Source organism: Embiotoca jacksoni, unplaced genomic scaffold, assembly GCF_022577435.1.
Source record: "Embiotoca jacksoni isolate LCO1_2020_lvr unplaced genomic scaffold, fEmbJac1.0.p SCAF_26, whole genome shotgun sequence".
Taxonomy (NCBI): domain Eukaryota; kingdom Metazoa; phylum Chordata; class Actinopteri; family Embiotocidae; genus Embiotoca; species Embiotoca jacksoni.
The window spans coordinates 6029428-6056056 of NW_027185377.1; the positions used below are offsets into that span (position 1 = coordinate 6029428).

General features: G+C 41.2%; 2 protein-coding genes across 4 annotated transcripts in view; both read right to left on the reverse strand.

The window, feature by feature from the left end:
• The window catches only part of entpd1 (ectonucleoside triphosphate diphosphohydrolase 1), a 101753-nt gene that overhangs the window by 29381 nt on the left and 45743 nt on the right, over positions 1–26629 (reverse strand). The gene's annotated exons all lie outside the window — the stretch shown is intronic.
• On the reverse strand, positions 1382–26136 carry ptprea (protein tyrosine phosphatase receptor type Ea). Of its 3 annotated transcripts, none has more exons than XM_069160337.1 (20): positions 25907–25997; positions 14705–14782; positions 14002–14095; positions 13436–13509; positions 11221–11357; positions 10293–10383; positions 9252–9328; positions 8848–8884; positions 8652–8749; positions 7751–7870; positions 7245–7408; positions 6773–6908; positions 6477–6626; positions 5622–5715; positions 5289–5365; positions 5033–5167; positions 4662–4787; positions 3646–3797; positions 3380–3515; positions 1382–3198 (listed from the first exon to the last, which is right to left on the reverse strand). In XM_069160337.1, exons 2-20 carry the CDS (start codon positions 14775–14777, stop codon positions 3124–3126), a joined length of 2046 nt encoding a protein of 681 aa, XP_069016438.1. In that variant the 5' UTR covers positions 14778–14782; positions 25907–25997; the 3' UTR covers positions 1382–3123. The 3 variants fall into 3 exon arrangements, with proteins under 3 accessions (XP_069016438.1, XP_069016437.1, XP_069016439.1); XM_069160336.1 differs by having other exon boundaries at positions 14002–14098; XM_069160338.1 differs by lacking the exon at positions 14002–14095 and having other exon boundaries at positions 25907–26136.

A 26629-nucleotide genomic window follows, 5' to 3' on the forward strand; every position in this document is an offset into this window, starting at 1 on the left:
ATGTAATGTATGTAATTTTGGTGCTTTTAGCTTCTGTAGAAATGTCACAGTTAGTGGGAAGCAGGTTCTCAAAGAACGTGGCTATACCTGGATGTGAAACTTTTGATTTCAGTCACCATGATTCTGTTTTTGCTTTTTTAAAGCATTTTGCAGAAGATAGTTAAGAAAAGTACTAAAAGTATCTTTCTTCAAGCAGGGAGTAAGAACTCAGTGTTGTTGCTCCTAAAGTGATGACCATGTACTTAAGTCATTTAAAGCTGGGAGGAAATCTCGTGGAGTCATGTGACAGTTTGCATTACTCACCATCTATAGGGCAGCTTCTGCATTTTTGTTTGATTTATATCATCACAGTAGTGTCATTTTTTGGGGTGGTCAGTTCAAGGGCAGACTTTAATTACCAAATGACTCAATACTCAATATTAGAAAAAAGGACTTTCTATTATTGGGTGAACATTCCCTTTAAAAAAGACTTTCATAATTACATATAGATTGAGGTGCACTGCCCCCTGCTGGCTGAAACCATATCAGCACTAGTTAAGAAGTGTGCCTTTATGTCTCAAATTACAGTAACTAAAGTATTTTCCAGTGACTTTTCTGACCAGTGACCTGCGCCCAGAACGATCACAAGTTTTCTTCAGTCTACAGATGTAATGATCACTCGCTGTTGTATTTCACATAAAAGGTTTGACAGTTTTTTTGTGCTGAGGGTGGACATATGACAGGAGATGTTTGGACTTCAGACTCCGGGAACCCAAACAGCTTATCCGAATGGCACTGTTGCTGAATACAGTGTGTGTTTCTTGTTATGTTTTGACACTTTACAGTCACAGTATAGCACCTCGACCTAGAAATGGAAATCTGTTTTACAATATGGGACCCTTCATTGATTTATACATTGTCAAAAATGTAATCAGCAAATTTAAGAATTGATATAATCAAAGTAGTTTTATTTTTTATTTTTTAGTAAACATGTAGATTGAGAAATGTAGTATTTGGTGGCTTTCTGAGTGCTTTATGGTAACAGACAGACTAGTTAAAGGTTTTGAAATATTGGTCAGACAAAACTGGAAATTTAAAGCTATCAGCTTTGGGAAACTGTGAAAGGCATTTTTCACACATTTCCTTCAACACATTATGGCAAAACTATGAAATACTTGAAAAAAACATCTGGCATATCAAATGGATAATTGCATTGCTAAGTCACAGCTACAGTAACCCACCCTTCTGGTCAGGTTGTTGTATTAAGGGTAAACATGCTACGTAGTGTTTGCAGTATGTTCTTCAGATGAATCATACAGTTACAGTGGCTTGAGCCCCCCACATGAACTGTTGTCTAACTCTAGCAAAGACATCAGAAGAACATTTTCATTGACACCCAAAGCATTTTTAGATGAATTTAATATTGCAACTTGCATTTCAAAGACATCGAGAGCCCAAAAAGGGATAGACCACCCACAGAGAGAGCAAAGGCAAAGAGCTGTAGTTTAAATAGGCCCTCTTCAATATTCTCCAAAGGACGGCATGGACAGAAAAGGAGCCCTGGGAAAATAGACTCGGGTTGTTTTGTTAAGTCTGTTTCTTGTGCTGCACCTCACATCTCCCACAGACACATACATGTAGCACACGATACATGACCGTTCACTTGACAGTTCCTTGCTGCTCAGCGACTTTCACAATGTTAGCACTTTGTCATGTAGTATTTACATACAAAATTAATCGTTTAATGTCGGGAGTACCAGATGGGTGAGAGTTACTACCTCAGAAGAAATGCACAATAAAAGCTGTTAAACATTCAGACACTTTCCAAAGAATGAAACTATCACTAGACACCTTTTTTTTTTTTCCCCCAAACATTCTGGTTCTTCATTTTTACCACTGTGGCAAAACACACCCATGTATTTTAAAACATATGGTAACTTAACATTGATAGTAAGGGGTGTTTTTTTTGTTTGTTTCTCTGGCATTAAGCAGGCACTGAAGCACCACATTTGTGTATCGTGGTTTTTGCTGTTACAGGACTCGGGACTAATGGGACACTTTTATCACTTCCTGTGTGTTAACTGTGCATCAATACTGACTCTCCTGCATTTGGTGATCACACTTACCTTTTCTTAGGATTATCTTTCTTTACTCTGCCTTCAACTTATTCTTCTATTTCATGTCTTAAAAAGTCCATATGGCACTAATTTGTGAAAAATCTCTAATCTATGATACAAATAAAGCAATAAACATACTCTTCAATATTACAGGTTCTTGGCAAAAGGCTTAGTTATGTGCTTTTTTGATGTGCAGTCAGTTTAGCAAAATTATTTTTTGCTCTCTCCAGACAAAAGGCAGACTGTAGTCACGTGACATCCATGTTAAATGCAGTTGCATGCCACTTTTTGAGGTACAAAACCAGTTTAATGGTCTTTCACGACTGTGATACGTCTAACTGCGAAACTTCTGCCTGGATCCAAATTGAAAAATCAACCTGGTATCGTCACCTTGCCCTTTGTTGCATAACTTTATGTTCTCTGCATTATGGCTGAAACAATTCATTGTTTTTCTGAAAGTATTTCCATTGGACAGAGTATCACGTTTGTGATGGGCATGTAGCTTGAGGTCAATGAAAAATAATTTAAATATGTCCTCTAATCTCAGAAGTCATCAATAAATGAAATAATGTATGTTTACATTAACAACAAAAAACAAAATCTTAACACCCCTGTCACATTCTCCAAACACAAGAAAGGAATGTAATGTTCAATACATAAATACATTTACAATAACTACAACTTTTAAAAATATTATGTGGTCAATCCAAAATAACACTTAGATCAACATTTAAAGTACAATATTATACAACATAACTGAAATCTGAGACCAACTTTGAAACAACACTTCATGACAAAGTAATTATCATACATGTTGTGAAATATACATTATTAATCTATTTTTTTTTCATTTACAGTTTTCATCCACCAACATACCGTATATTACAGCGAGACGGGAGCTGGAGTTAATGGTAGGACAAGTGCATAGCAAAATAGAAGATCATTTGACCAAGTTAAGGAAAAACATAAAACGGATAAATCTGCTTTAAAAAAACAACATTAAAAACTATGTTTAAGGCAAATCTCATCATTTAAAATTGGCATAGTCTGAGAAAATGTCGACAAAGTCTTGTACCACCCTGTAGCAGAAGTCGTATTGTTCCTGTGGGGGAAAAAAAAAAAGAAAAAAAGACAGATTAGATGGTTTCCTATTTAATTGGTGAAGCTAAAGAAAAGCTACAATTAGGACCTTCGACCACCAAAATTCTATCAGTTCATACTTGAGTCAGTAAGGAATATAAATTACTTTGGATTATCTGGGATCCACTTCTGCTCATACTTACCACAGTTTGGACCATATGCGGCCTCTGCATGCGTAAACTCTTCACAGTTTGGAACACGTCCAGCAGGCCTTCTGCCTTGACTCGCTCCAAGATATTGCTCAGTGCAATGAACGTACCTGTTCGCCCTGCACCAGCACTGCAGCACAAACCAAAACACACACTCATAGAAGTTAATTCAGTTCTTGCAAAGGCAAAATCAACAGAACAACAACAAAAAATATATATATAAATGTGTGCCTTAGAGAAAAAACATTTTTGACACGTACCTGCAGTGTACGACGATGGGATGGTTCCCAGACTGCTGCTGCTGTCTCTGCACTGAGGCGATGATGTCGATCATGCCTTTCCCCTCGGCCGGGATGCCGATCTCAGGCCAGCCGTGGAAGTGGAAGTGCCTGATCACCCTCGTCTGCTTCTCCTTTGAGAGCAAATGCGCAGGCAGATTAGAGATCATAATACCGTTCAAATATGATTTATTAGCAGCATATTAAAGCATAATGGCAGGTGCAAGATCAGTGCAGGTAGGTAGATGAGTGGTGGACTGATAGGAGATGCTCTGGAAGGCAAGAATGTACTGCTGAGCCTCTGAGGTGATGTGGGTCGAATTTAATGAAATATATGGGATGGGAGGCTCCCACTTGATAACCCTAAACACTTCCTGCCCACCACATTTCCTCTGGCAGCCGTGGGAGCTTCTTGTACTCACTTGGGGTTTTATTCTAAGACTATTGTTATGGTAGATCCTGTGTAGCCTTACTTAGATCTAAAAATGCTATTAAAATTCATTAGCAAGGTTTTACAGTTTACTATTTTCAGGAATTAAGTTTCATAAACGTGACAGTAGTTTTAACAGCATATGTCTTTATCATTAAATGATCGTGGGAGCCTGTAACTGTTTGTGGCAAAGCAAAATGGAGAATTTTTTTTATTACTACTTTCCTGCCTTTTAATCATCTTGTTACCCCAAGATTTATGTTGTAGCCCTTTTTAAGGCCCTCTGAGAGCTACTTTGACAAAAAGAAAGCTACTCAAGCAGCTCTCAGACACTGTTACATTCATTCACATAGCTGAGCTAAGTTGAAAAGGCTTTTGTAGTTACTCTGACTGGCAGAAAGAGGAGACAAATGCTCCAAACTGTAAGTTAAACTTGTCATGGAGTATTTCAACATTGTTATTTTGGTTCTATTACTTAAGTAAATGATAAATGACTTCTCATGCCGACATCTGTTGATGAGGCAGTAATGCTACATTACATTTGCCTGTGGGAGATTAATTATCTTACCGGGATGAAGGTGAGTACCAAGTCTCGTAGACTAAAGGTTTCACACAAAGTGTCTCCCTTCAGCTCTACTTTGTAATCTCCGTAGGTGACCGAGTCCTCAGTGGGCCAGTAATGGCAACATTTGTCCTGCAAAAACAGATAAGTGTTTACTGCCAGCAATAATTTTAACAGACACGGTAGCTTAATTTATGAAATTGAAATATTTAAATTTGAACAAGATATGAAACACTGCATGAATATGAACTGAAAAAAAAGTGCAGTTTTATAATAAAGGTAGGGAAATCAGAACAATGTTTTGTGTTGCACTGTTGTAGCGGTTATGAAAGCCGCCAGTCATAGTTTGCTGGCTGTGATCAGCTACCGCAGCTTACCTGCTCCCTCTCCTGGAGCTCAGTGAGCATGACAATGGAGTGACATTTCCATTCCCACACCATCCTCCAGAAATCATCCACTGTGTGTGGCAGAGGGCCCTGTGTGGCAATGAAGTAGTCCTTTTGTCTGTATCCCTGAGTCACAGAAAAACATACAGCAGTTTAGTTTTGTAAGTACAATAATTAAATATTAATTGCAATGAACTACCACAAAAACACAAGAAGGGAATGTGATATGAAATGAAAATGTGCTTACATCTATAAAAGATGCATTGACATAGTCTGTGAACTCTTGACCTCTTCTCATGGAGAGAATAACTCTGTTAAAGTCATCTGAAATGGGAGCAAAGCATTTAACCTGTAGATTAAAGGAGCTCATAAACATGTTCAGAGTATCAGGTATGCAGAGTGGCCCGAGTGGCTCTCTGACAAAAGTTATTAAATAGTAAATACTGCACAGGATTAGAAAGATGCTCGGATTCTAAACATAGCTGCAGGCAATATAATCTAGAGCAAAAAATTTCCCATGAGTTGATTAAAAGGGAAAAACATCCAGTTAATTTTTTTCATGTTTGTTTTTCTTTCTTACACGGAATAATTTGCAGAACTCTGTTCTTCTTCATGTTGGCGGGGAGGTTCCCCGTTCTCATGTTCTCCTTCATTATTCGCATGTTGGTGAGTTTCTGAGCAGAAATCAAGCAAGCAAAGTCAAAATGTTACAAAAAAACGGCCTAAAATGAAAACATGGGGAAACAAAATAAGGTCAACTGTTGCGTATAAATCAGACATACAAAGTATTTGTAGAGAAAAGTTACCGTACCAATGCACACATGTTGGCTCAATTATTTCACACTGTGCTCTGTCACAATGTGTCAAAAAAGTCGTACTATAGCAAAAGTGACCCAAAAGTAATTTTTTGCTATAGTATGACTTTTGGGTCACTTTTTGGCCGCCACGCCACGGGCACACCGACCGACGAAAACAAATTATACATTTTAATTCCAAACATGTTAAGAGTGCACAGACTAAATTTCAAGTCGGTCCAACAAAATCTGGAGGGGGAGTTCATTAAAATACAACATGTGTGAATCGGCAGAAATGGCGACTAAATTCAAAATGGCGGACTTCCTGTTGAGTTAACGCAATGGTGCAACTTTTTTGTACATCTCGGTGTGATACACATGTCCACCGAACTTCATGCATGTGGGTAAATGTAGCCACCGGTGCATCTGTTTCGGGGGCGCTACCGAGCCCATTAGGCCACGCCCACTCAAGACTCCACTAAAATAGGACATTTTTCGCCACGAGAGACGCGTGTACCAACTTTCATGAGTTTTTGAATACGATAAAGCCTCCAAAAATGCAGTTGTTTACGGAGAAGAATAATAACGCGGAATAGTAATTCCTCGAAGAACAATAGGGCTTTCGCACCGTCGGTTCTTACCTTAAACTCCTCCTCCAGGCCAACCCGGTCACCGGTGGCGAAAGTGTTGTGCAGTTTGTGCAGATGTCCTTCCAGAGACGACACGTCCAGCTCCGTGTCCCCATAGAGGTAGTATTCAAGCAGGGCCTGGTAGATGAATGAGTACTGCATCTGGGGTGAGAACACATAAAGGTAGACACGCTATGCATGAGCACATTCGCAGATGATTTATGGGGAGGGGTTCATTTAACACATAACACGCACACAGGCATGTTGGTGTTATGTCATGTGGCTGACATGATCCGGCTGCTACTCACATCTGTCTGGATGAGCTGTGAGCGCTGCTGTCGTATCTTGGAGACGAACCCAAACACATCAACTTTCTGCTCTGGGTGCATCATGTCGATCATGCCATCTATTACGATGAAGGTTCCCGTCCTGCCGACACCAGCGCTGCAGGCACACAACAAACCACACACTGAGTGCACCACAATCCTCAGCTGACACTCGCATGTTAATAGAAAACAGCAGGGAAACAAAGGGACATCTGTGCTTGTAAACATGTATTGCTATAGTCACTCAAAACATTTCCAGCCTCAGCTGGCAGTTTATTTCCTTACACGCATCGCAAGGAGGATATTTAAAGCCGAACATAATCCTCTCCATAGAAACTAATTTAATAGTTTTAATTATCCAAAGTTACATTCATTCAAAAACTATGGAATGATTGGTTCCAAGTGAACCACAAAGTAATAAACATTGAGCCCAATTAGCTCAGCTTTCTGGTACCTGCAGTGGACCACAATAGGCCCAGAGAAAGTGGGATTCACCGCCTTGACCTTTTTGAGGAACTTGAGCATGCCAATGGGGGAGAAAGGAACTCCAAAGTCAGGCCAGCTGGTGAAGTGGAGCTGGGTGACCAGGCGTGGAGTCTTGGCGACATCACTGGCTTGCTGCAGCAGAAAATTGGAAAACAAAATGTTGAATTATTCCATTAAATGCTATAGAGAATTGCTATAAAAAAAATAAATCAGTAAACAACATATAATGTAAGTTTTTAAGCCACAAGTATCAATCTTTTTGCAAATCTCGGTTTCAACATGAATCATTATAGCAACAGCTTTTATTGAAATTTCTGGAGGTTTTGTACCCTTGAGCAAGATATTTTTTTTAGAAGGAAGCAACTATGGGTTTAGAAATGATCTAATTTGATTACTGTAAGAAAATAACTGAATCATTTAAAGATCATTTTCTTTGGAAACACCATAACGACATATGCAATGCTCAAAACTCACACATTGTACACAGAACTTGCGTATCGTGTAGTCCACCAGGACAGTGAAGTCTTCGACCGCCACCCTCACGTTCCCATATGTCCAACAGCCCTGGTCTGGCCAGTACTGGTAACACTTGTCCTGCACAGAGATGACATGCATAGTTCAATAAAAGCAGTCATTCTTCTTAAACACGTTCAAGGACTCTTCTTTATAAGGACAAAAGTAGTGCGCACGCATGACTTCAGCGAAGGTGAGCTTCACTAAAGGCACACATGCTTCAGTTTCACAGCTGGTCAATCCAGATTAGCTGAAGCGAGAGAGGTGAAAGCACTTGATATATAACTTTGCTCGGTGATTATGAAACTGTCCGAGAGGACTTTATTACACATTATGTAGCCATTGATTTCAACCCATCCACACGCTGATTTAAATCTTCGCCAGTTCTCCTCTTATTGATCTTTTTAGCCGTTCTCCCTCTCCCTGTTCAGTGAAGGAGCTCTGGTTCACAAGTTCAATAATGGAAGAAAAGCAGATGTCAGACGAGAGATTACAGGTGTGAAATGAATAGCTGAAATTAAACTCCACCGTATCAATTTTGACCATAACCAGTGAAATCTTTTTTTAATGCTCCATTAAGGTTATAATGTCAAAAATTTTCATTTAAATAAAAGTCACTGCCAATTGACGAATGAGCTTTTGGCCACCCTGATGAAAGGCTCGCATTTGCGTTATTATGGACTGAAAGAGAGAGGGAGAGAGGGAGAAAGAGAGAGAGAGAGAGAACAAAATGGAGACCTGTCGGGAGATTTGACCATTCACCTTTCTCATGGACACTTTAGCAGGATGGTTGAAGCAAAGCCGTTCATACACAGGATAAGAAAGACATTTAAGAAATAAAACAAGGCTGCAAATCACGTACTTCTTTTCTTTCTTTCAGATTTGTCAGCATGACAACAGTCGCTACTTTATGCTCCCATATCATCCTCCAGAAATCTGCTACGGTGTCTTCTTTTGGACCTGAGGGGGAAAAAAAATAACACATATTTATTGATTTCTGTATTTAAACATTAAGTGGAAAAACTCAAGGTATGAAAAGTTATGTTATTTTGCCTTACCTTGTGCTGCTATGAATTTGTTCTTCTCCGTGTAACCCTGATAGAGAAGAACATTAATATACAGCTTCAGAACAGATAATAAAGAACCTTGCAGTGTAGCTGTTTCGTCATCTGCTGCTTTGAAAGTCAAGAATGAAAGAATCTTCAATTTAAACCGACATGAATGAGAAACCTTAAAAACATTTTTACCAGAACTTTAAACATCTATGATTCCACGTCAGCTGAGAATGACTGCATTCAAAGATTTAAATTCCCAGAAAAGGGACTCTCAATCAAGTTGTTTCAATGAAATTGTAAATGTTCAGAAGAAATAAAGGCAGAATTTGCTCTATTGGTGCAGTTAATGCTGGCATTTAAATAAATGGTCAGTTTGTTGAAAAAAAAAAGAAGAAAAAAAGACTCACATCAATGTAAGAAGCATTCACATAGTCTGAAAAGGGATTTCCATCCAGCTGAGTCAACAGCACTCTGGAATGATCATCTGTTTGTGAAAATATAATCAGGAAGTTTAGACGTTTACCTTGAAGTTCAATATACAGTATGACATACAGTATACTACAGTATGATTAAACACTAATACGGTACAGAAGAGGAAAGTTTGGCCTTTGGGAAATATGCTTATTTGCTTTCTTGCCGAGTTGGATTAAAGGATCAAGGCCACACCTGTCTGTATTGTGTATATGACGCTGCAAGGTTGTTTCGGGGGAGTTGTGACTTCCTGGTATTTTTTTTTCCTACCTTGCCTACTCATCCTTACCTCTGATTGGCTTTGACCCTGAGATTCGTACACTAACCATCTCACCGCTCACACTTAAACCTAACCAACAAGTTTGTACTGGCCAATCGGTACAAGTTAAAATGGGGTCAGACAAAAGCAAAATTTATTTTCTTTCACCCATTGTGAGGATTTTATACCAATTCAACAAATAACTAATAGTATTTGTTAGTGAGCTTTAAAGGTGTCCATAGGTGTTCGGACAGCTATTTCCCATGCTAAGCGAACTAGCTTAGCATAAACTAGCTGTAGTTAGCTTCTTTTTTTTTTACCTTAGAGATATGAAAGTGGTATTTGTCTTTTTATATAACTTGCAAGAAAGTGCATAAGCATATTTCTTTTAAAGTCAAAATATTCTTTTCAGGATGTCATATAGACAGTAAAGGTAAAGAACAGGAAAAAAAACACACTCATTAATGAAACAGGAACTGCAAGTGTAAAAGGGAACAACGGCACAATAAACAGTATTTTATTGTGAAGGAATACACAAACTGTTAGTGAGAATCTACTGCATCTAAAAAAAAAAAAAAAAAAAAAAAAAAAAAAAAAGGTAGTCATAAAGACTCACAGGCCTGTGAACAGACTTACAGGAAACTGTAGGTGTGATTAAACAAAAAAAAAAAAAAAAAAAAAAAAAAAAAAGCTCCTACAGAACAGAAAGTACACTCACAGGGAAGGATGTTGGGGTATCTGTTCTTCTCCTTGTTTTCGTCCTTGTTGGCCTCCTCGTATGTCCCGTGGGCGTTACCCCCCGGCAATGACTGCATAAAAAATAAAATAAAAAATGACAGTTTTTGCATGGAACCGCACACTGAAAATTGGTCTAACGGCAGCCCGTAGCTATTGCATTGTGCTCTGCTGTGTGTCGTGCTTTGTTCAGCTGTGATGTAGGCACTTCCTTTGCTACTTACAGTCAGCATGCCACCATTAAAGGCAGAGAACTTCAACTTCCTCTGTCTGTGCTGACAAACAGTCTGAATAAATTAATACTTTTATATGTGACATGAACTCATGAGTGAGTCATGCATTTTATTTTGACTCAGATCCTCAATCATGGACGTGAATAGCCAAAAGGGTATTTTTCATGCGTTTGTCATGGACAATGTGACACATGTAACTCCTGTAGTTTTCCTTCATAAAAATACACACATAAGCCATCGGTTGAATCTCCTGCTATTGTGGGAAAACCCTTCAACTGGATTTTTTTTTTGTTTTGTTTTTTGTGCCAGATAGAGCACAAAACAGTCCAACTTCCTTGTTATGAGACATCATTTTTAAAACACTCTTTTCCTCAAACAAAGATGATAATAATCTATATTTTGCATTATTGAAAGTTTAAAAATAATTAAAAAAAATTAACTTGCATAGTTTAATGCTGCTTTAAAAAGATGATACAGTAGTGGCCAATTAGATAATGTCTCAAATCAGCACAACCCCAAACCACTAAAAACCACTATGTACGCACCACAACGACTCGGTGACTCAGCTGATGCTCAGTGTAAATGCTACTTTCAGCACTTGCGGAGAACACAAACGACTGTTTTATAAACTGCCTGTTACTCAAACCTTTGTGAAAGAAACGAGATTGGGATGCTTACATTGTACTCCTCCCTGAAGAGCTTGCCATCGTCAGCTGAGCGGAGCCTGTACTCCTCCTCGAGGTGGTCGACCGGGATGGGGAAGTAGGTCTTGGAAGCTGACGGGGATCTGGGCAGAAGGACCACCGTCTGCTGCTCTGTGGGGAGAAAGGACTGCGGGTTTATCATCGCGTCCTCAAGTTTGGAAGAAAATTACTGATTTAAATTTGCTTAGCTTAATTAGCTTAGTATTTGACAGTTGTACTAATAAAGAAAATAATGTTGTGATTTTTTTTTTTTGCAATGTTAAATAACTGTTTCAAAGTAATTATATAACACTGGATTGTTTTTTTTTTTTTTTTTTTTTAGAAAAGCGGTTCCCAACCTTTTTGTCAGACGTACCCACACAGCCGGTCACATGAACTTAGGTTCACAACATCCGTAATGTAAAAATGTGTCCATTTTAAATGGTTTCAAACTGCTATTGTCTTATTTAACACAAAAATTATACTGTAGTATATTATTAAAAGGTTTTCATACAACTGCTGGTGCTTACTACAGCTTTACAATTTTAGTACTTACACCTTATCCATTATTTTTAGGTAAATATTTCTTGCTTTTTATTATTATCTTATTGCTTCCTGTATGCTGCTGTAGCGAAGAAAAAAAATTCCCCTCGGGGATTAATAAAGTAACTACCTAACCTAACCTAACCTAAATATTTGAACTATTTATCTATTTCTTTCTAACTCTTTCAACTGTTGAATCCTTAGCTATCCATTTCAAATGTCAGCTGATATTACTTTTAGCTAGTTTATCCACTCCGTGTAGCTATTTCAACCATTTACACATACATTTCAGCTGTTAGACTGTCAGTTGCTTTCTAACTACTGTCACGTAGTCTTAAGGTGTTAATGGTAACTCAAAGTGATGATTTTTGTATCTAATGAAATTCTAATTTCCATTTTCTTCCCCTGGCAACTGCAGTTACACCCCTGAGGACCCAAGCCCGTCTAGTTGGGAATCACTGAATTAGACAATCAGCTTATTCAACTACTGTACATGAACTTTAAAAACAGCTTGTAAAAATACAAAATGATTACCACACTGATTCACAATCTTATGACATGTTGGTGTGTGTTTGCCAACACCTCAAAGTTAATGGAAGAAAAGGAGTGTAAGAATTCAATGAAACATCAACAAGTGTTAGAGAACCACAAGAACCCAGGGAGAGGCCACTTCCAGCACCCTGTAGGCTTTCACCACCCTGACTCGGCATTCTTTTAGCACTCGCAATTTGGAAAATATAGGTTGAAAAAGTACAGAGAGTGTTAGTAACATGAAGGGTCCTATAATACCGCCACCTTGTATACCTGACCTGGTGGTACAATGGTGCATAACGACTCAGTACTGTATCCAAGCTCTAAAACACAATACACAATAATACACAAATCGAATCACTTGGAGCACAGAGAGAGTCAAAGGGCAAAATAAGACTGTCGCTAAAAACTGCATTTGATTAACTTTGATGTTAACAAGATATCAGACATTTACTGCACACACGTACTGTATAACAGTTTTGCTTTCAGCTTTAGCCATTAAAAAGATAACATAAATATATATCTCATCAAAGTGTATGTAAACTTATTTCTGTATACATAGGATACCCTAAAACAAGAAATTCTTCAAATTATGGGTAAAATCTACTTCCTGAATGTTTATAATGTGTTTTTCCAGCTATTATCTAAGTTATATTTCCCATCTGCAAGAATACAGCCTGCTCTGTACATTATTTCATAAAGTCAGATAAGACAATACTTCTTAAAGTACATTCGCAGATCTTTGACATGTATTGTTTCCTGTTCATACTTCATTTGAATCAGCTCTTTATTGAAATGGTGCAGCTCAAAGTGCTCCTAAAAACTGCTTGGATCTTTGCACCATTAATGTTGTCTACTAATAGTACTTTACATGCAGTGTTAACAAGCTATAAAAATTGGTGCAGATAAGACGTGGTTCTGATCTTGACATTACCGACAGGAAGTGTAAAACAACCACAAGGTAATTGTGGGACCACCATCACTTCGAGTTACAAATATAAAACTACTATCTGTCCTAACTTCTTTCGTTTTCTATGCTTCAAATGTCTGCATGTCTCCTCAATGTGCCACTTTTAACTGCCGACCTATCATTCTCACGACCTGTTTGTAAGAATCTGCAGTTTATAAAACGTTACCTTGTTCCTCCAAGATGCCATTTGGTATCTTCTTGTCAACTGTTGTGACGACTGCTTTTCTCTGGTTTTTTAACCTGTAAGGAAAAAGTACAAGAATATGAGAAAGACACAGTGATATATAAAACATAGGAGAAAATGCTGACATGGTCAAAAAAAGTTAAAACTTTTTTGTTAATCATAGCTAAAAAAAAATAAAAAAAAAAATAAAAAACTATGAACACAAATCTATCCACCCTACCATCTGAAGCTTGATAGGCTATTTTTTCTCATTAGCTGATATCTTGGAAAGGCAGTGCTGAAGTCTGAATGTGGTACAGAATTTGTTCTCCACTCTCTAAAGTTGCGTGTGTAGCTCCACTGTGACAGCCTGTTCTGTTCTCACTAAACATGAGGGAGTCAGCTTGCAGCACTTCCTGACTGGGCTCCGCCTCAATGACTAAAGGAGGAAGTGTTTGTCACCCTGAGTTCCGCCCCTGAGTCTGGCTCTCAGCCAGTCAATGGAGGGCAGGGAGGGGGTAAAGGTGAGGCGGCGAGTGAGTCCTTCCAGGGTGGGAGTTTCTTGTTACCTGAGGAAGTACCAGGCTAGCAGTGCGATGATGAGCAGCAACAGGGACAGAACCAGCACAGTGGGGAGGATGTGGTGGCTGTGGAATGTAACGTCTTCTGAGGAAGAAGGAGAGGCAGAGCCGGGGGTCAAGGAGCACTGCCAACAAAGAACCAGGAAGAGGCGGCAATGCCGACAATATATGTCTGTGCGTGTAAATGCTCAGCTGCGTTCATGAGTTTGAGTGATGTGTATATTGCATGAATGGATCGAATCAATACTTGGCACAGCAAAGCACCTCCCCGTGTTCTCTCCTGGCCGCTGAGCCGATTTAATGACTGTCTGCCGCAGTATTTTGTCTACAGAGATAAGTATCACCTTATTTGGTCCTGTCGGCATGTCTGACAGAAAATGAGAGACTCTAAGAGTGGAGACTCAGCCAAAAGTCACAGCCAAAGAGACAGCCATTAGCTGTGTTTATAAAGATGAACAATAAGCCGTAAATGACCGTCCAGGGCTGCTGAAGTTCATTGTGATCTGGAAATAAAAAGGCTGTTGAAAAGGCTATTATCAAGCAGATGCATGCACTGCAGACGATACGTAATAATCATATCTTAGGGAAAAGTGATGACTGCAGTGGGCGGGAATGGGACTTCTGTTGCTATCGCAAATAGTTGCGTGCTGGTTCCGCTCACATGTTGAGGTGCTTCTGTTATTGTTCTTACCTTTTGTGTGGTTGCCATTCCCGGAAGAATTGGATGTTGTTGTGGTTGCCACCAGAAACAGAAGTGGGACCATTGTGACTGCAGGAAAACAGAATGAAGACGGATATTAAATTTAGTGCCAAACATGTCTGCAAAGTCAAGATTCATGAGAACATGGCCGCTGGATAGTATCGCTATTCAGCGAGCACAACAGCTATTCACAGATCTGAGGCATATTTCTTTATTAAGGACTGTTGCTTTCAGGAATGTGCTCATCGGTGCAAAGTTCATGGAGACACAATGGAACAACACACTCATATCCTGGTCATTCATTAGGACTTTCATAAATCCCAGGCGTAATGCTAAAACTGTCCACAAGGTGGCACAATAATCCAATCTTTGAATAAGAAGATTGGCCACGACAGCGTTCCTCTTCAAACCCATTGAGAAAAAAAAAATGCAAAGGTAACATCCAGGTCAGAGAAAACACATTTTTAATTCCTAATTCCATTCAAGTGAAAAAGGGTTTCATATGCGAGTTAGGGTTATGGTTACATGTAGGTCTGCAAATACCATTATGACCATCCCAACTCAAATGCAGCGCCTCAGGCTACCCTAATAAAGCATATGCTCATCAATGTATAATCAGATTGAGAAAAGAGAACCTTGGAAATTCCCCTTTAAGCTGATGACAGCGGTTTTCCTTCAGCCGTTTCCGTGGCAATGTGCAGGGTTTTAGAGCGCACGAACTCACAAAACACCCTTGCACACACCATGCATGCCAGCAGAAGTACTAGATGTCATCCGACATTGATCCAATGGGTGCTTAAGCCAGGCTAAACTGTATGTATCAGATCATGGGGGGCAGAAATCTAGTGTCACGCAAGCGAGAGACCTCCTGCTCTGCTCTTTGCCACCTCCGCCTCTTTCCCTTTGACAACATCTCCCCGACGCAAACACTCGTTCACATGCACACAATGACATACACAAGACACGTGCACGCACGGCAACATCCACAGCACCCTGAGCCTCGTCCAGACCTCCTCCACACAGTGACATCCCAGAGTCTCAGCTGAGCGGCTCTGATCATTCCCTCGTTTTCCTCCTGTGGAAGAATGCAAAGGAGAATCTGATCGATTCATGTGTTTGAGCATTCAGACCGGGTTTGCCATCACACTGATTTAAGCACCTCTGTTCTTTTTAAGAACAGCTGCTGATTTAAAAACCAATAAGCCTTGAGATGTTTGCAGCTCTAAAGGTTTTTATTTTCACAAAAAGCACTCCAAAAGTTGGACTCTCAGCAAAGTCCGCCAACACAGAGCTACTATCACACCATAATGAAGCAGAACGGAGTGTGCTTTCCCCTCCCCAAGGCTGCAGGTGTGTGTGTGTGTGTGGGGGGGGGGGGGGGGGGGGGGGGGGGGGGGGTGCTTTGCAGCTGCAGTGAAAAGAAAAGCCAAGCCAAGTGCATAGTCAATGAAGACACTGTGTTGAAGCCTCCATGCTGTGCCGCAGTGTCCTGTAATGTGTCCAGGCAGGACACCGGAGGAATGTGAAGGCAGCAGAACAGAGACACTGACTGCAGCTGGGAGAGAGGGAGCAGAAGGTCCAGGTCAATAATATTTCCTGGAGCGATTAATAAACCCTGACTTGTCGAGCCCCAGCTCTGTGGGGAAGACTGATGAGAGAATTCTAATGAGAGAAGAGAGGAGGAGCGCCACCCCACCCCCACCCCTTGTCCTGCTTTACCCCCCCCCCCCATCCCCCCTCCCACCTTTATGGTTTTCTCTGCAAATGTCACAAGCTCTGATGAGGGGGAGGATATTGAGCTGAGTTTGTACAGTGTTTGAATCCTTAGGGAAGGGTAGTGTGGGGTGTTTTTGTGATGTGGAAATATATTTGTGGCACCATTTGGGACTTTCCACTACAGAAGCTACTCTGAATTATGCGTGGCCTGTTTAGGTCTGTTTGTTTGTGTATGCGATAGCTCCACAGGGACAGCCAGCAGAGTGCTCTCAGCTAGCCCTCAGGCTAAATCGTGTGGTTAAGTGTTGCTGTTTCTTGGAAGCGTCTCCCTGTTCTTGGCTCCCTTCTTCCTCCCCGTCACCTCTGGAGATGTCACCCTGTCATGTTACCGCATCCAACCTCCCGTGTGGCTCAACTACTCCTGCGGAACCGCAGTACTGTTCAATTCCCGCTTCCCAGCTTTTCTCATCTTGTCACTGCAGTGATGTCGTGCCTGACCTGTTTAGCAAGAGATCAGCATTTCCATTTCCTCTGTCTTTGTGGGGAATCATCCCTCACACAACTACAAATAACTCTGCCTCCAATTAGTCTGGGTATCTAATGTCTTTTTCGCTATTTGTCCTCACTCAGCACAAACCAGCCCAGACCACAAGTCTCAAATTAGACTTTTAGTATTACACATCATTTAGCTTGGGTCAGACTCTGGTCAAACAGCTATCATCACATTGTGCATGCGCTCATCTGTGTATTGTCCCGTCTCCATTTAGCACTCAGCAGCTAGTCACCAACCATTAACCATAATGAAAATAGGTCATGGGAGATGACAGCTCGGGGCAAGTTCTGAGGCGTTCCTTTTTCTGGTAGGAGACATTTGGAAGTAGCTTCGGGGAAGGGTATTGTCTTGGCCAGCGAGATAGCCGGTTATTTCAGTGGTATGTGTGACCCGTTACCCAAGCATAGAGCTGGCTGTGTGACATGGTGGGTAAGAGTCATCCTGGGCCACAGAAAGGGAGGCCTCAGCTGTGACTGCGACTTTTATATCACATTCAGTCTCTTATATAAAGATTCCCAACACAAACCACTGCAAACTTATGAGGACACTTTGTACACACTAAATTTTTATTGAATAGACTACATTTAAAGACAATCTAAATAACATCCACAGGCCTGTGTGAAAGCTTCAAATAAATGAACTAAACTAAATGAAGACTGTCAATTTTCTCCCCTTTCACAAGGAATCTCTTGTATTTTCAATAATCCTGTTGCTGATTGCAACCATATCACCCAGTCCTGCTTCTCCTGTCATACTGTACATGTCAACACCTCAGCCACTGTTGTTCTTTCACAGAGACCTCCAGCACCCGGTTTGCACTGTGAGTCACAGCTCTGTCTCCTCTGTTCACAACCTGCCTCCTCTGAATACCTGCACACCTCACAGCACGTACACAAAAATGTGGACACGCACGCACGCACAGATATCAGCATGTCACATTACACAAAGGAGGCAACAGAGAACAAAAAGCGGGCCACGGCGAGGCTTGTTTTTACTTCTTTATCCTCGCTCCAAACATGAAAAAAGGCAATGTGGGAACTCTGACTCATGGTGGATCTACTCCCAAATCAAAAGGCTGATAAATGTTTCTCCCAGATAGCGTTTTGTTTTGGAGGAAGAGCTATTCCTCTCTGTGGACTCGTGTTTTCCTTGTGGCTTCCCTGCTCTGTCATTCTTTCAGTCTGGGTTTTAAAAAAAAACAACACATAAGTGACATAATGATAGCCTTGCAGCTCTTTACCATTGTCTCCCTAATGAGCCCTAGGAACCTAACCATCAGAAAGGACAAGCTTGTTACAATTAGAAGATAAGACAGAGAAATTGGCTGTCTTTGCCTCTGACAGGAAACGCGGTGTTCCCTGCGCTGTCAGTTCCACTGAACGCGGTTTGTCTGGGCACAGAGTCTCTCTGTCCCTTCAGATACATCAGATGGGGAATTCAGAAAATGGGTTGTGGGTGTGGGGGCGATGTGACAGGGTGAGCTAGCAGGAGGTACATTGTGTCCTCAGAGCAAAAAGATGTCAGACTGTTTACCCTTTCGGCCACAAGGTTTGTATAACTGAAACCTGCAAGATGGCTTATTAGAGGAAAAACAAGCAGTAACTCTGAGCCCTGTGGATTTTCTCACTCACTGCAGTGTTCAAAACATGTTTGCACCCTTTTTGTTCCTGCCCCCCCCCAAAAAAAATCATTAACTATATAGTGTATGTTATGTTTATAATGTATAATTAAATACGGATTATTTTACGTTATATATTGTTTAGCTAACAAACACTTTTTCTCTGTTTCTGTAATGACAGTGTCATTAATACAGTGCAATTAAGTCGTTAACTCTAAAGCTGTTGTAGAAAAATGAAGTTACTTTGTCCTGTGCATGTATGGTTTTGGATTATAACATCAGTGCAAAGTATTGCTAGCAGGGCCCTCCTCCACCATAATTTAATGTTTAATATACGCATTCTTGTAAGAATTACAACTTAAAGGTTATCAGATGGCTTTCTTTTTCCGGCCACTCCCTCATGCTGTGGTTGAGCGTGTAATAATGCAGATGTGTAAAATGTAAGTTATGTAGGTTTTGTGTATTGTTACAGTATGTGTGTTGTCACTGCACAGTAGTACAGGTTCAAAATGTATTAATCGGTCATATTGTACAAATTTGCAAAGCTTCAATAAATTACTGAAATCATTAAAAGTGTTTTGAAGTGCATTGTGGGAAGTAGTATCCAATGTTTTTGTAGCTTGACCCATTTTATGGACTAAAAAGTCAGGACAGGTCAGCCTCTACTGCATCGATATTATTTTCTAAATTTGTGAGTTTCCCAGCTTTACTGAAATGCAATACCAAATCATTGAGGCTCTCTTTGAATTTCAGTGTTAAGTTATCTCATGTAGAATATCATGAAACCCTCTTAAAGAAAACAATAAGGTGACGTTTTTAATTATTACGTTTTGACCACGGACCAAGTTCAACAAGTACATGCTTTCGATTTGAGTATGTTGGCCTCGTACCACGTCTCTGTGCTCTCAGCCTTTGGGGAGCTGCAGTGCATAAACCTGGGCCGGGTTAGCTATTTAAAGGACAGTGCACTACATTCACAGCCTTGACTGAGGAAATGGTGCTAGAGTGTCCATCTGTTCACACAGATGTGCAAACGCTCCCCATGCAATGTAACCTAGTTGGACAAGGTGTTATTGCTGCTCTTACAAAACGTATTCATCCAATCCTGCTGATTCTGCTTTGAAGATGACCTCCACAATAATCTGAATTCAAATGTATCACAATGTATGGAAATATTTGTAATAACACAAAATGTGGGGGTGTATGTAGTTGCTGTGTGGCTAATGTTGAGCTAGCATTGAGCAAATAGCTGAAAGGCACTGGTTACTTGTTCAACCCCAATATCTTTCTATTTCCACGAGCATTCATTACATTGGATGTGATATGTGGGCGTGGAGGCTTTAGGTAATGGTGCAGTGAGAATATGTAACTAATTACTTTTAAAAACTAATAATGTAATTACTTTTTGAGCAAGTAATTTGTAAAACGTATTTGAGTCCCTTTTTCAAGTTCCTTAATAAACACCGGCCAGAATCACCTTGACCATTTAGTGCCGAATGTTTGTTAAACATCTATCAAGTTCATGAGATGAATATTGATCTGCTGTCTGAACAGTCTGCATTTAATTGAAAATCCAGGTATTAAAGATTACTATTCATATCATCAGAAGTAGTTTACTTCTGTGTGACGCTCTGCAGCATCTCACTTTAACACTATCTGTATCAGCAGCAACAACTCTACCTCTGCAGCACTGCTCTCTTCCCAATGTGGATTCCTCTCCTCCTGTGCTCCCAGCATTGTCATTAATCAATTCCTGCCTCCTTCCCAGGGCGCCCAGACGCTGTGGCAGTGGTAATGACCTTGGAGACACGCTGGCTCCGCTCCGCAGTGTCAGCCTTCCACCTCTATGGGAACAATTGAAGCATCTCCCATGGAGATCTGAGTTGCACGTATGAGAAAACGCATGCGCTTCTGTACTTTCTGCAGTTGGTATGCATGAATCAGGAGATAAACATGTAGTGGTTAAAATAACAGAGAAAAACCCTTGTTAGCTAATGCCAGGAAGAAGAAAAAAAAAGCTGTAGTTGGTTGCCAGGTTTGGGCCATAATATCCTGTTGACTGAGATATGGTGGCTACTGGGTCTGTCTGACCCTGAAAGCACTGCCATTAGAGCAGTCCTCACTGAAATGAAGAGCTTTTATCTACAGCATATTAGTTACAAATAACACAGTGCAAGATGAGAGGTGATTATTAATAATCCTCTTAAAACCATTCCAGCCATGACTGTAACATTTGGGAACAGCTCTCATTTAGCATGTAACTTAATGTCTGCAGCGTTTATAACATTTACAAACTACCGCCACACTCTGGTGAGGCGTGCAAACCGAGAGCGTAATTGGTAGTAAATATTTACTCCAGTCTGATGTCTGCACGAGCAGACACCACATCTGAGCTTACACTCAGTCTGCTTTTTTGAATCTCATTTATTCCGTGTGCTCACGCAGCTGCGTGTGCGTGTGTGTGTGTGTGTGTGTGTGTGTGTGTATGCGTGAGAAACACACGCACACACAGTCACAGTTAATATTCTTCCAAGGAGCCAGTCGGTCTTTTAATCATTTCTGATCCACAGATTTACATGCCGGCGAAAACACACCACATGCATACGTTTCTGCACCAAATCTGCTAACAATTGGCACGCGACACTACGCTGCCTGCCATGAAACACACACAGAGCCACAGGCACAACCACAAATGCACAAAACCCAGTCTAAGGATCCATGGGAAACACAGGACCTGTTTGAGGACCACCATGACAGAAATCATTATGCTAGTGGTCCATCATCCGCAACAAGTGTGCCTGTGTGAGGGGGTGGAGGGGCAATCTCCCTGTGAGGGTCTCATCATGTTTTCCAAGCCCCTTGTACCTCCCAGCCTGACAGCGTTGAACACCGCGGCATCCATCTTTCTTCCACCCCGACACTTCTGGGATTTACCTCCTCCCCTCTTTCAATTATTCGAGGCAGAGCAATTATGGGCTGGAATCAGAGCCATCGATAGCCTGCGTAATGCGTGGCAGCTGGGCCGAAAATGACGAAATCGCCGTTGTGGCACTTCTCATTATCACCCAGCACTCTGTGATTACAGCCACTCTGCTCTGAACAGGTATTAATGATACCTGATTTATCTACATAGACATCTAGAGCTCACATTACATCTTGTCAGTTTAATTCATACTAAAATCTAAAATCATTAAGTTGTGGTTGTACACAGAGATACTTGTTGGCACACAGCATCTGCCTTTTGACTGCACTATCCAGACGACAATATGATTTCTTGGAGAAGCCATCATCTGTTGAGCTATTGTGGTCATGCGCCACTTTATCTGGACTCTTTGTAACAATGCAATCCTATGGATACCAGTTTGATTCGACCGTGTGGTCACTTTTGAGTTGTTTTGATGCATTTAATAGTAGGAATTGATGCAGAAACACACTGTTAGCTATTCAGAAATCCCTCACTTTCTGATTTATGTCTCATGAATTGCCTGAATCAAGCAAACACATCAGAAATAAATCTAAAAGAATAAACAGAATTATGACTATTGGTCACATTATGAGGACATCACCTCTTTAACTGACCGTAAATGTGTTTTGAGATCATGTTTTTACCAAGTTTTATGGTCAATAAAAAGGATTAAACAAATGAAAATGTAGCTCTATGCAGAATCATAACAGCTGACTCAGACCCCATCTGGGAGTCGGATTTTAGAGAGCATTACGGCCAACCAGACTGTCTCACCCAAGAATGTGCGGCTCATTTTTATGTCATGTTATCCAGGCACTGAAATAACAGGCAATTGAGAAATCCTGTGGCACAAACAAAACCCACTTCAAATAAATTGCAGTGTCAGTGCCTGTAATGATGACACTCCACTAAGCTTTTCTTCTGGCATGAGATTTACTTAACTGGGACTGAACAGAGACCTGGGGAAAAACATCCTCCAGAGAAAAAGGGGGAAGGGGAGGGGAACCCCATTTTCAAACACAGAAAGACGGATAACCGCACTCCTCTGAGATGTGCAGAGGACAGACGCGATCTATCCCCCCAAAAATATCCTTTCATTACCAGAAAGAAGGATGGGGAGGAGCGGGGAGGGCAGCGGTGGAGAAACAAGTGATAAGCACCGCTGCGGGAGAACAAAAAGCCACTTGATTTGAAAGGGAGAAAGAGAGAAGAGGAGGAGGAGGAGGAGGAGGAGGACGAGGAGAGGAGAGGAGATGAGGGACCAGAAGGGATAAGTGAATGGCCCATGCTGCGAGGATGAGGAAACGGCCTCTGCTGCTCTGCAGAGATAGAGCAGCCATGTCAGCTCGGTGCAGAAAAAAAAAGAGTCTTCAAATAAGAGAAATTATGTGCGTGTCTCCTGGTTTGTGACATGTCTCCAGACTGTCTGCATTGGAAGTGAGATTTTACTGCCAGAGTTAAAAAAAAAAAAAAAAAAAAAAAAAACACCCCTTCACTGCGAGCGGGTATTCATCTTCAGGAATAACAGTCCCTTTACGCTCTCTTATCACACACGTGGCAACAACCGGCTTGACAAACAAGTAAAAGAAATGTCTTTCTGTGGCATAGTCGAGATTCACAGAGGCGGTGCAGTGATTGCTGATTTAAACAGCAGCCTTCCTAGTGGGAGCAACTGGAAGTGGAAGCACAGTAATTATGTTACCCAAACCTAAACCTAACACATTTTTCACAATCCTCTTTCGCACGATCACGGGGGCACATTGTGAACAGCACTTTGTTGATTAAGATTGTGTAACCCTGTTGTTCAGTCTCTGCCTGATTTGTACAGGAATATGAGTCATTCAGAGGGGCCTTGGGCACCATAGTGAGCGACATTGTCCTCCCTCCTGAGCAGGCCTGTTACACGGATGAGAAAAGAGACACACTCACACAGTGAGCATACGGAGAGCAAATGACTAGCTTAAGTCAAAAGCCGCTTGGAGAGCTCACTTCCCTCTTGGAATATGGAAGTGCAACATCCAGTCCTCGTACACTGCTGACAATAGCTCTGCGAGACTGGCCGGTGTGCTGCTTTGGGGAAGACCCACCCTGTTGCTAATAGCTTCTGACAGAGGCATGACAGGCCATCACAAATCATGGACATAGACATGAGATGGGGGAAGGAGGAGGAGGTGATGACATATTGGGTTTCACTAAATCTCAGCAACAGACAAATATGCTCGACCTGCGGGCCACAGAGGTAACAGAAAGGTCAAAAACTCAGCTCTGCTTCTGTCTAATGGTTGAAATGAGAAAGAAAACTTAACCGAAGGGCTGAATCGAAATATTTGTCAGACAGACTGAGCTGACCTAAAGATGTTTGGGCATATTTTTGAAAATCATTTTCATCCACTACAGAATCTGTCTTTTCCAGGTTTGTGAAGAAACCTTGCCAACACTCCGACGCAGGTGACAATAAAAATCCTGTGTGCAAACACTTTGTGACCGAGGTGTGTTTCTTAGTGCTGAACATAAGTTTGAAGTTTGAGGAGATGCAGGTGATTGCAGCACTATAGAAAAATGAAAGGGGGGGGAAATAAACTCTGACAAAAGCAGAAAGGACAAAACCACCTTGCAAAAAGAGAAAGAAATGTCCTTGCTATTATGAAAACATTTCAAAAATTCATTGGAAACACCAAAATATCCTCCTATCTTCCTCATTCGACTGAACTCTCTGACAAAAGCAGAAAGGACAAAACCACCTTGCAAAAAGAGAAAGAAATGTCCTTGCTATTATGAAAACATTTCAAAAATTCATTGGAAACACCAAAATATCCTCCTCTTATCTTCCTCATTCGACTGAACTCAGTGAGAGCGTCAGATTCTCCACAGTTGACATTTGCGATGTGCGATCTGGGTCACGCTCCTAATAAACGCTACTGTATCTGCACATAGTTCCTTATGTGTGTGTGTGTGTGTGTGTGTGTGTGTGTGTGTGTGTGTGTGTGTGTGTGTGTAGGACTTCACGCGTGTGTGTGCCTGTGTTTATGTGCGTGTGTGTTTCTGCAGTGTAAGCACATGCTGTCCTCCATCTGCTGTTTGATAGAGACTGTTTCCTTTCCTGTGCAGCCAGCCAACCAGCCAGCCTTCCTGTAGCGCTCCGCTCCAGAGGGGAAATGGGAGCAAGACAGCCACACACTCCTGACAAACACCGTGGATAAGATACGTACACATGCGGACGCAGACACAGCTGGACGGACAATGACTTAACTTCGCTTTTTGACAAAGATGTGCACGCAGATAATCTCCTCTCGTTTCTCTTTCCTTCCGTCTTAAAACTCCAGGTCTTGTTTTCCATTCATCAAAAGTAGAGTCCCTTTGTCCTTATTTTATCATGGCCGCATACCTCCACATGCCATTAAACACCTCGGGGCGACTAAAATATTTGAATTGCACAACAATGAAGGGGATTATTAGATAGGCGAAAAATCCAAAGCATGCTACAAAATCTTTAAACATGACAGTTTAGTAAAATGCCTATTAGTCACAGGAAAATGAATCTGTACTTACACATACAAACCATGTGTGTGAATGTATAATTTGACAGAGGCACACCATTTAATTGCAGCCTCAGTGACCTCAGCCGATGGTGGAGACTACAAATTGAAATTGCACTCGCTGCTTTGCCTGGAATCACTACCATTTCTGTCTGCTTCAGTTCTATCAGCGCGTCTCAAACAGCCTGTGAATCTACAGTTTTAATATGCTGGCCTCTTAAATGTCACAACATGCTCTTAAGAGTTAAAATCTGAGGTTCATAAATCCTAAGCTTTGCCTTTTTTAAAAAATTTTTTATAGCATCTAACCATCAAATCTACCCAGCAGAAGATATTTAACAGGTTTCACATGCGAGTACAAAGTACAAAGCCAAAAGTGACTTTTACGTTTCCTTCACAGGCTCACAGCCACAAATGAACACGACCCATACCGTTTTTATGGTTTTACTACAGCGCACTACACTGTGCAGGACTCTGTTTTCACTACTGCTTTACACCACTGTTCCACTTCCTGTTTCTGGGCACTTTTTTTTACCAGTTGACACAGACTGCGAGCCGGAGACATTGGCATCCAGATTGAGGAAGTCACTGACTGGCCAACAATGTGCAGTAAACTTGTGATAAAAAAAACAAAACTCCATCAATATACAGAGAAATTGAACAGGCCCAGGGCCGATCTAAAGGAGTGAAGTCCTCGAAAAGATCCCCAAAGACTGATCTCACGCGTAAACACATATAAATCAGCTGTGCAGTTTGTAGATGCAGGCAGTGTTGTGTATGCAGAGGTCACAGTGTGCCGACTCACCTGGATAAGTGTTGATTCAATGCGTGCCGATTCTCAGATCCATAATAGTTGGTCACATGGTTCTGACCGAGTCCAGTGGTCACATTGTTGTCATCGTCTTCAGTGACAAGTTGGACAGAAGCTGGAGGCGGGGGGTGTGGTGGGGGGCGGGGGGTGGTGAGGTCTGCTCTCACAGCCCAGTGAGGAGACACAATCCTTGGACCAGCTGTGGGTCTCAGCACTCTACTTCCAGCCGTTTATGAAGCAGCAGCCACCGCTGGAAGTCTTAAAGGGATGCTCACCACCTTTAGTTTAACAGAGTGAGAAGGATGGAGAACATTTTAGACAATTAACACAAGAAAGATGGAGAGACAGATAAGGAGAGGCTGGTAGATGGGGAAGGTTTGATGCAGTTCCTGTTTTGAGCAGAAATGGTGTGAAGCCAGCAGCACAGTGCAAGACTCAAGAGTAGAGGACAGCTTCCCCAAAGGAGGAGGCTGTACGATAATAAGCAGACCCTGGACTTTAGAGTCACCCTTCATGCATAATGATGCTGGTTAGCTATCAGGGAAATTCAGAAGGTAGTACGGGCATATTTCTCATGAGAAAAGGAATAGTGAAGGTGGCACAAAGTCAAAGAAAGTGCCCAAGGGTGGCTACACATAATGCAGCCATGTTGAGGAAAAGACTTCCATAAGTTCATTGAGTTCATTTTTTTTTTTTTTTTTGGGGGGGGGGGGGGGT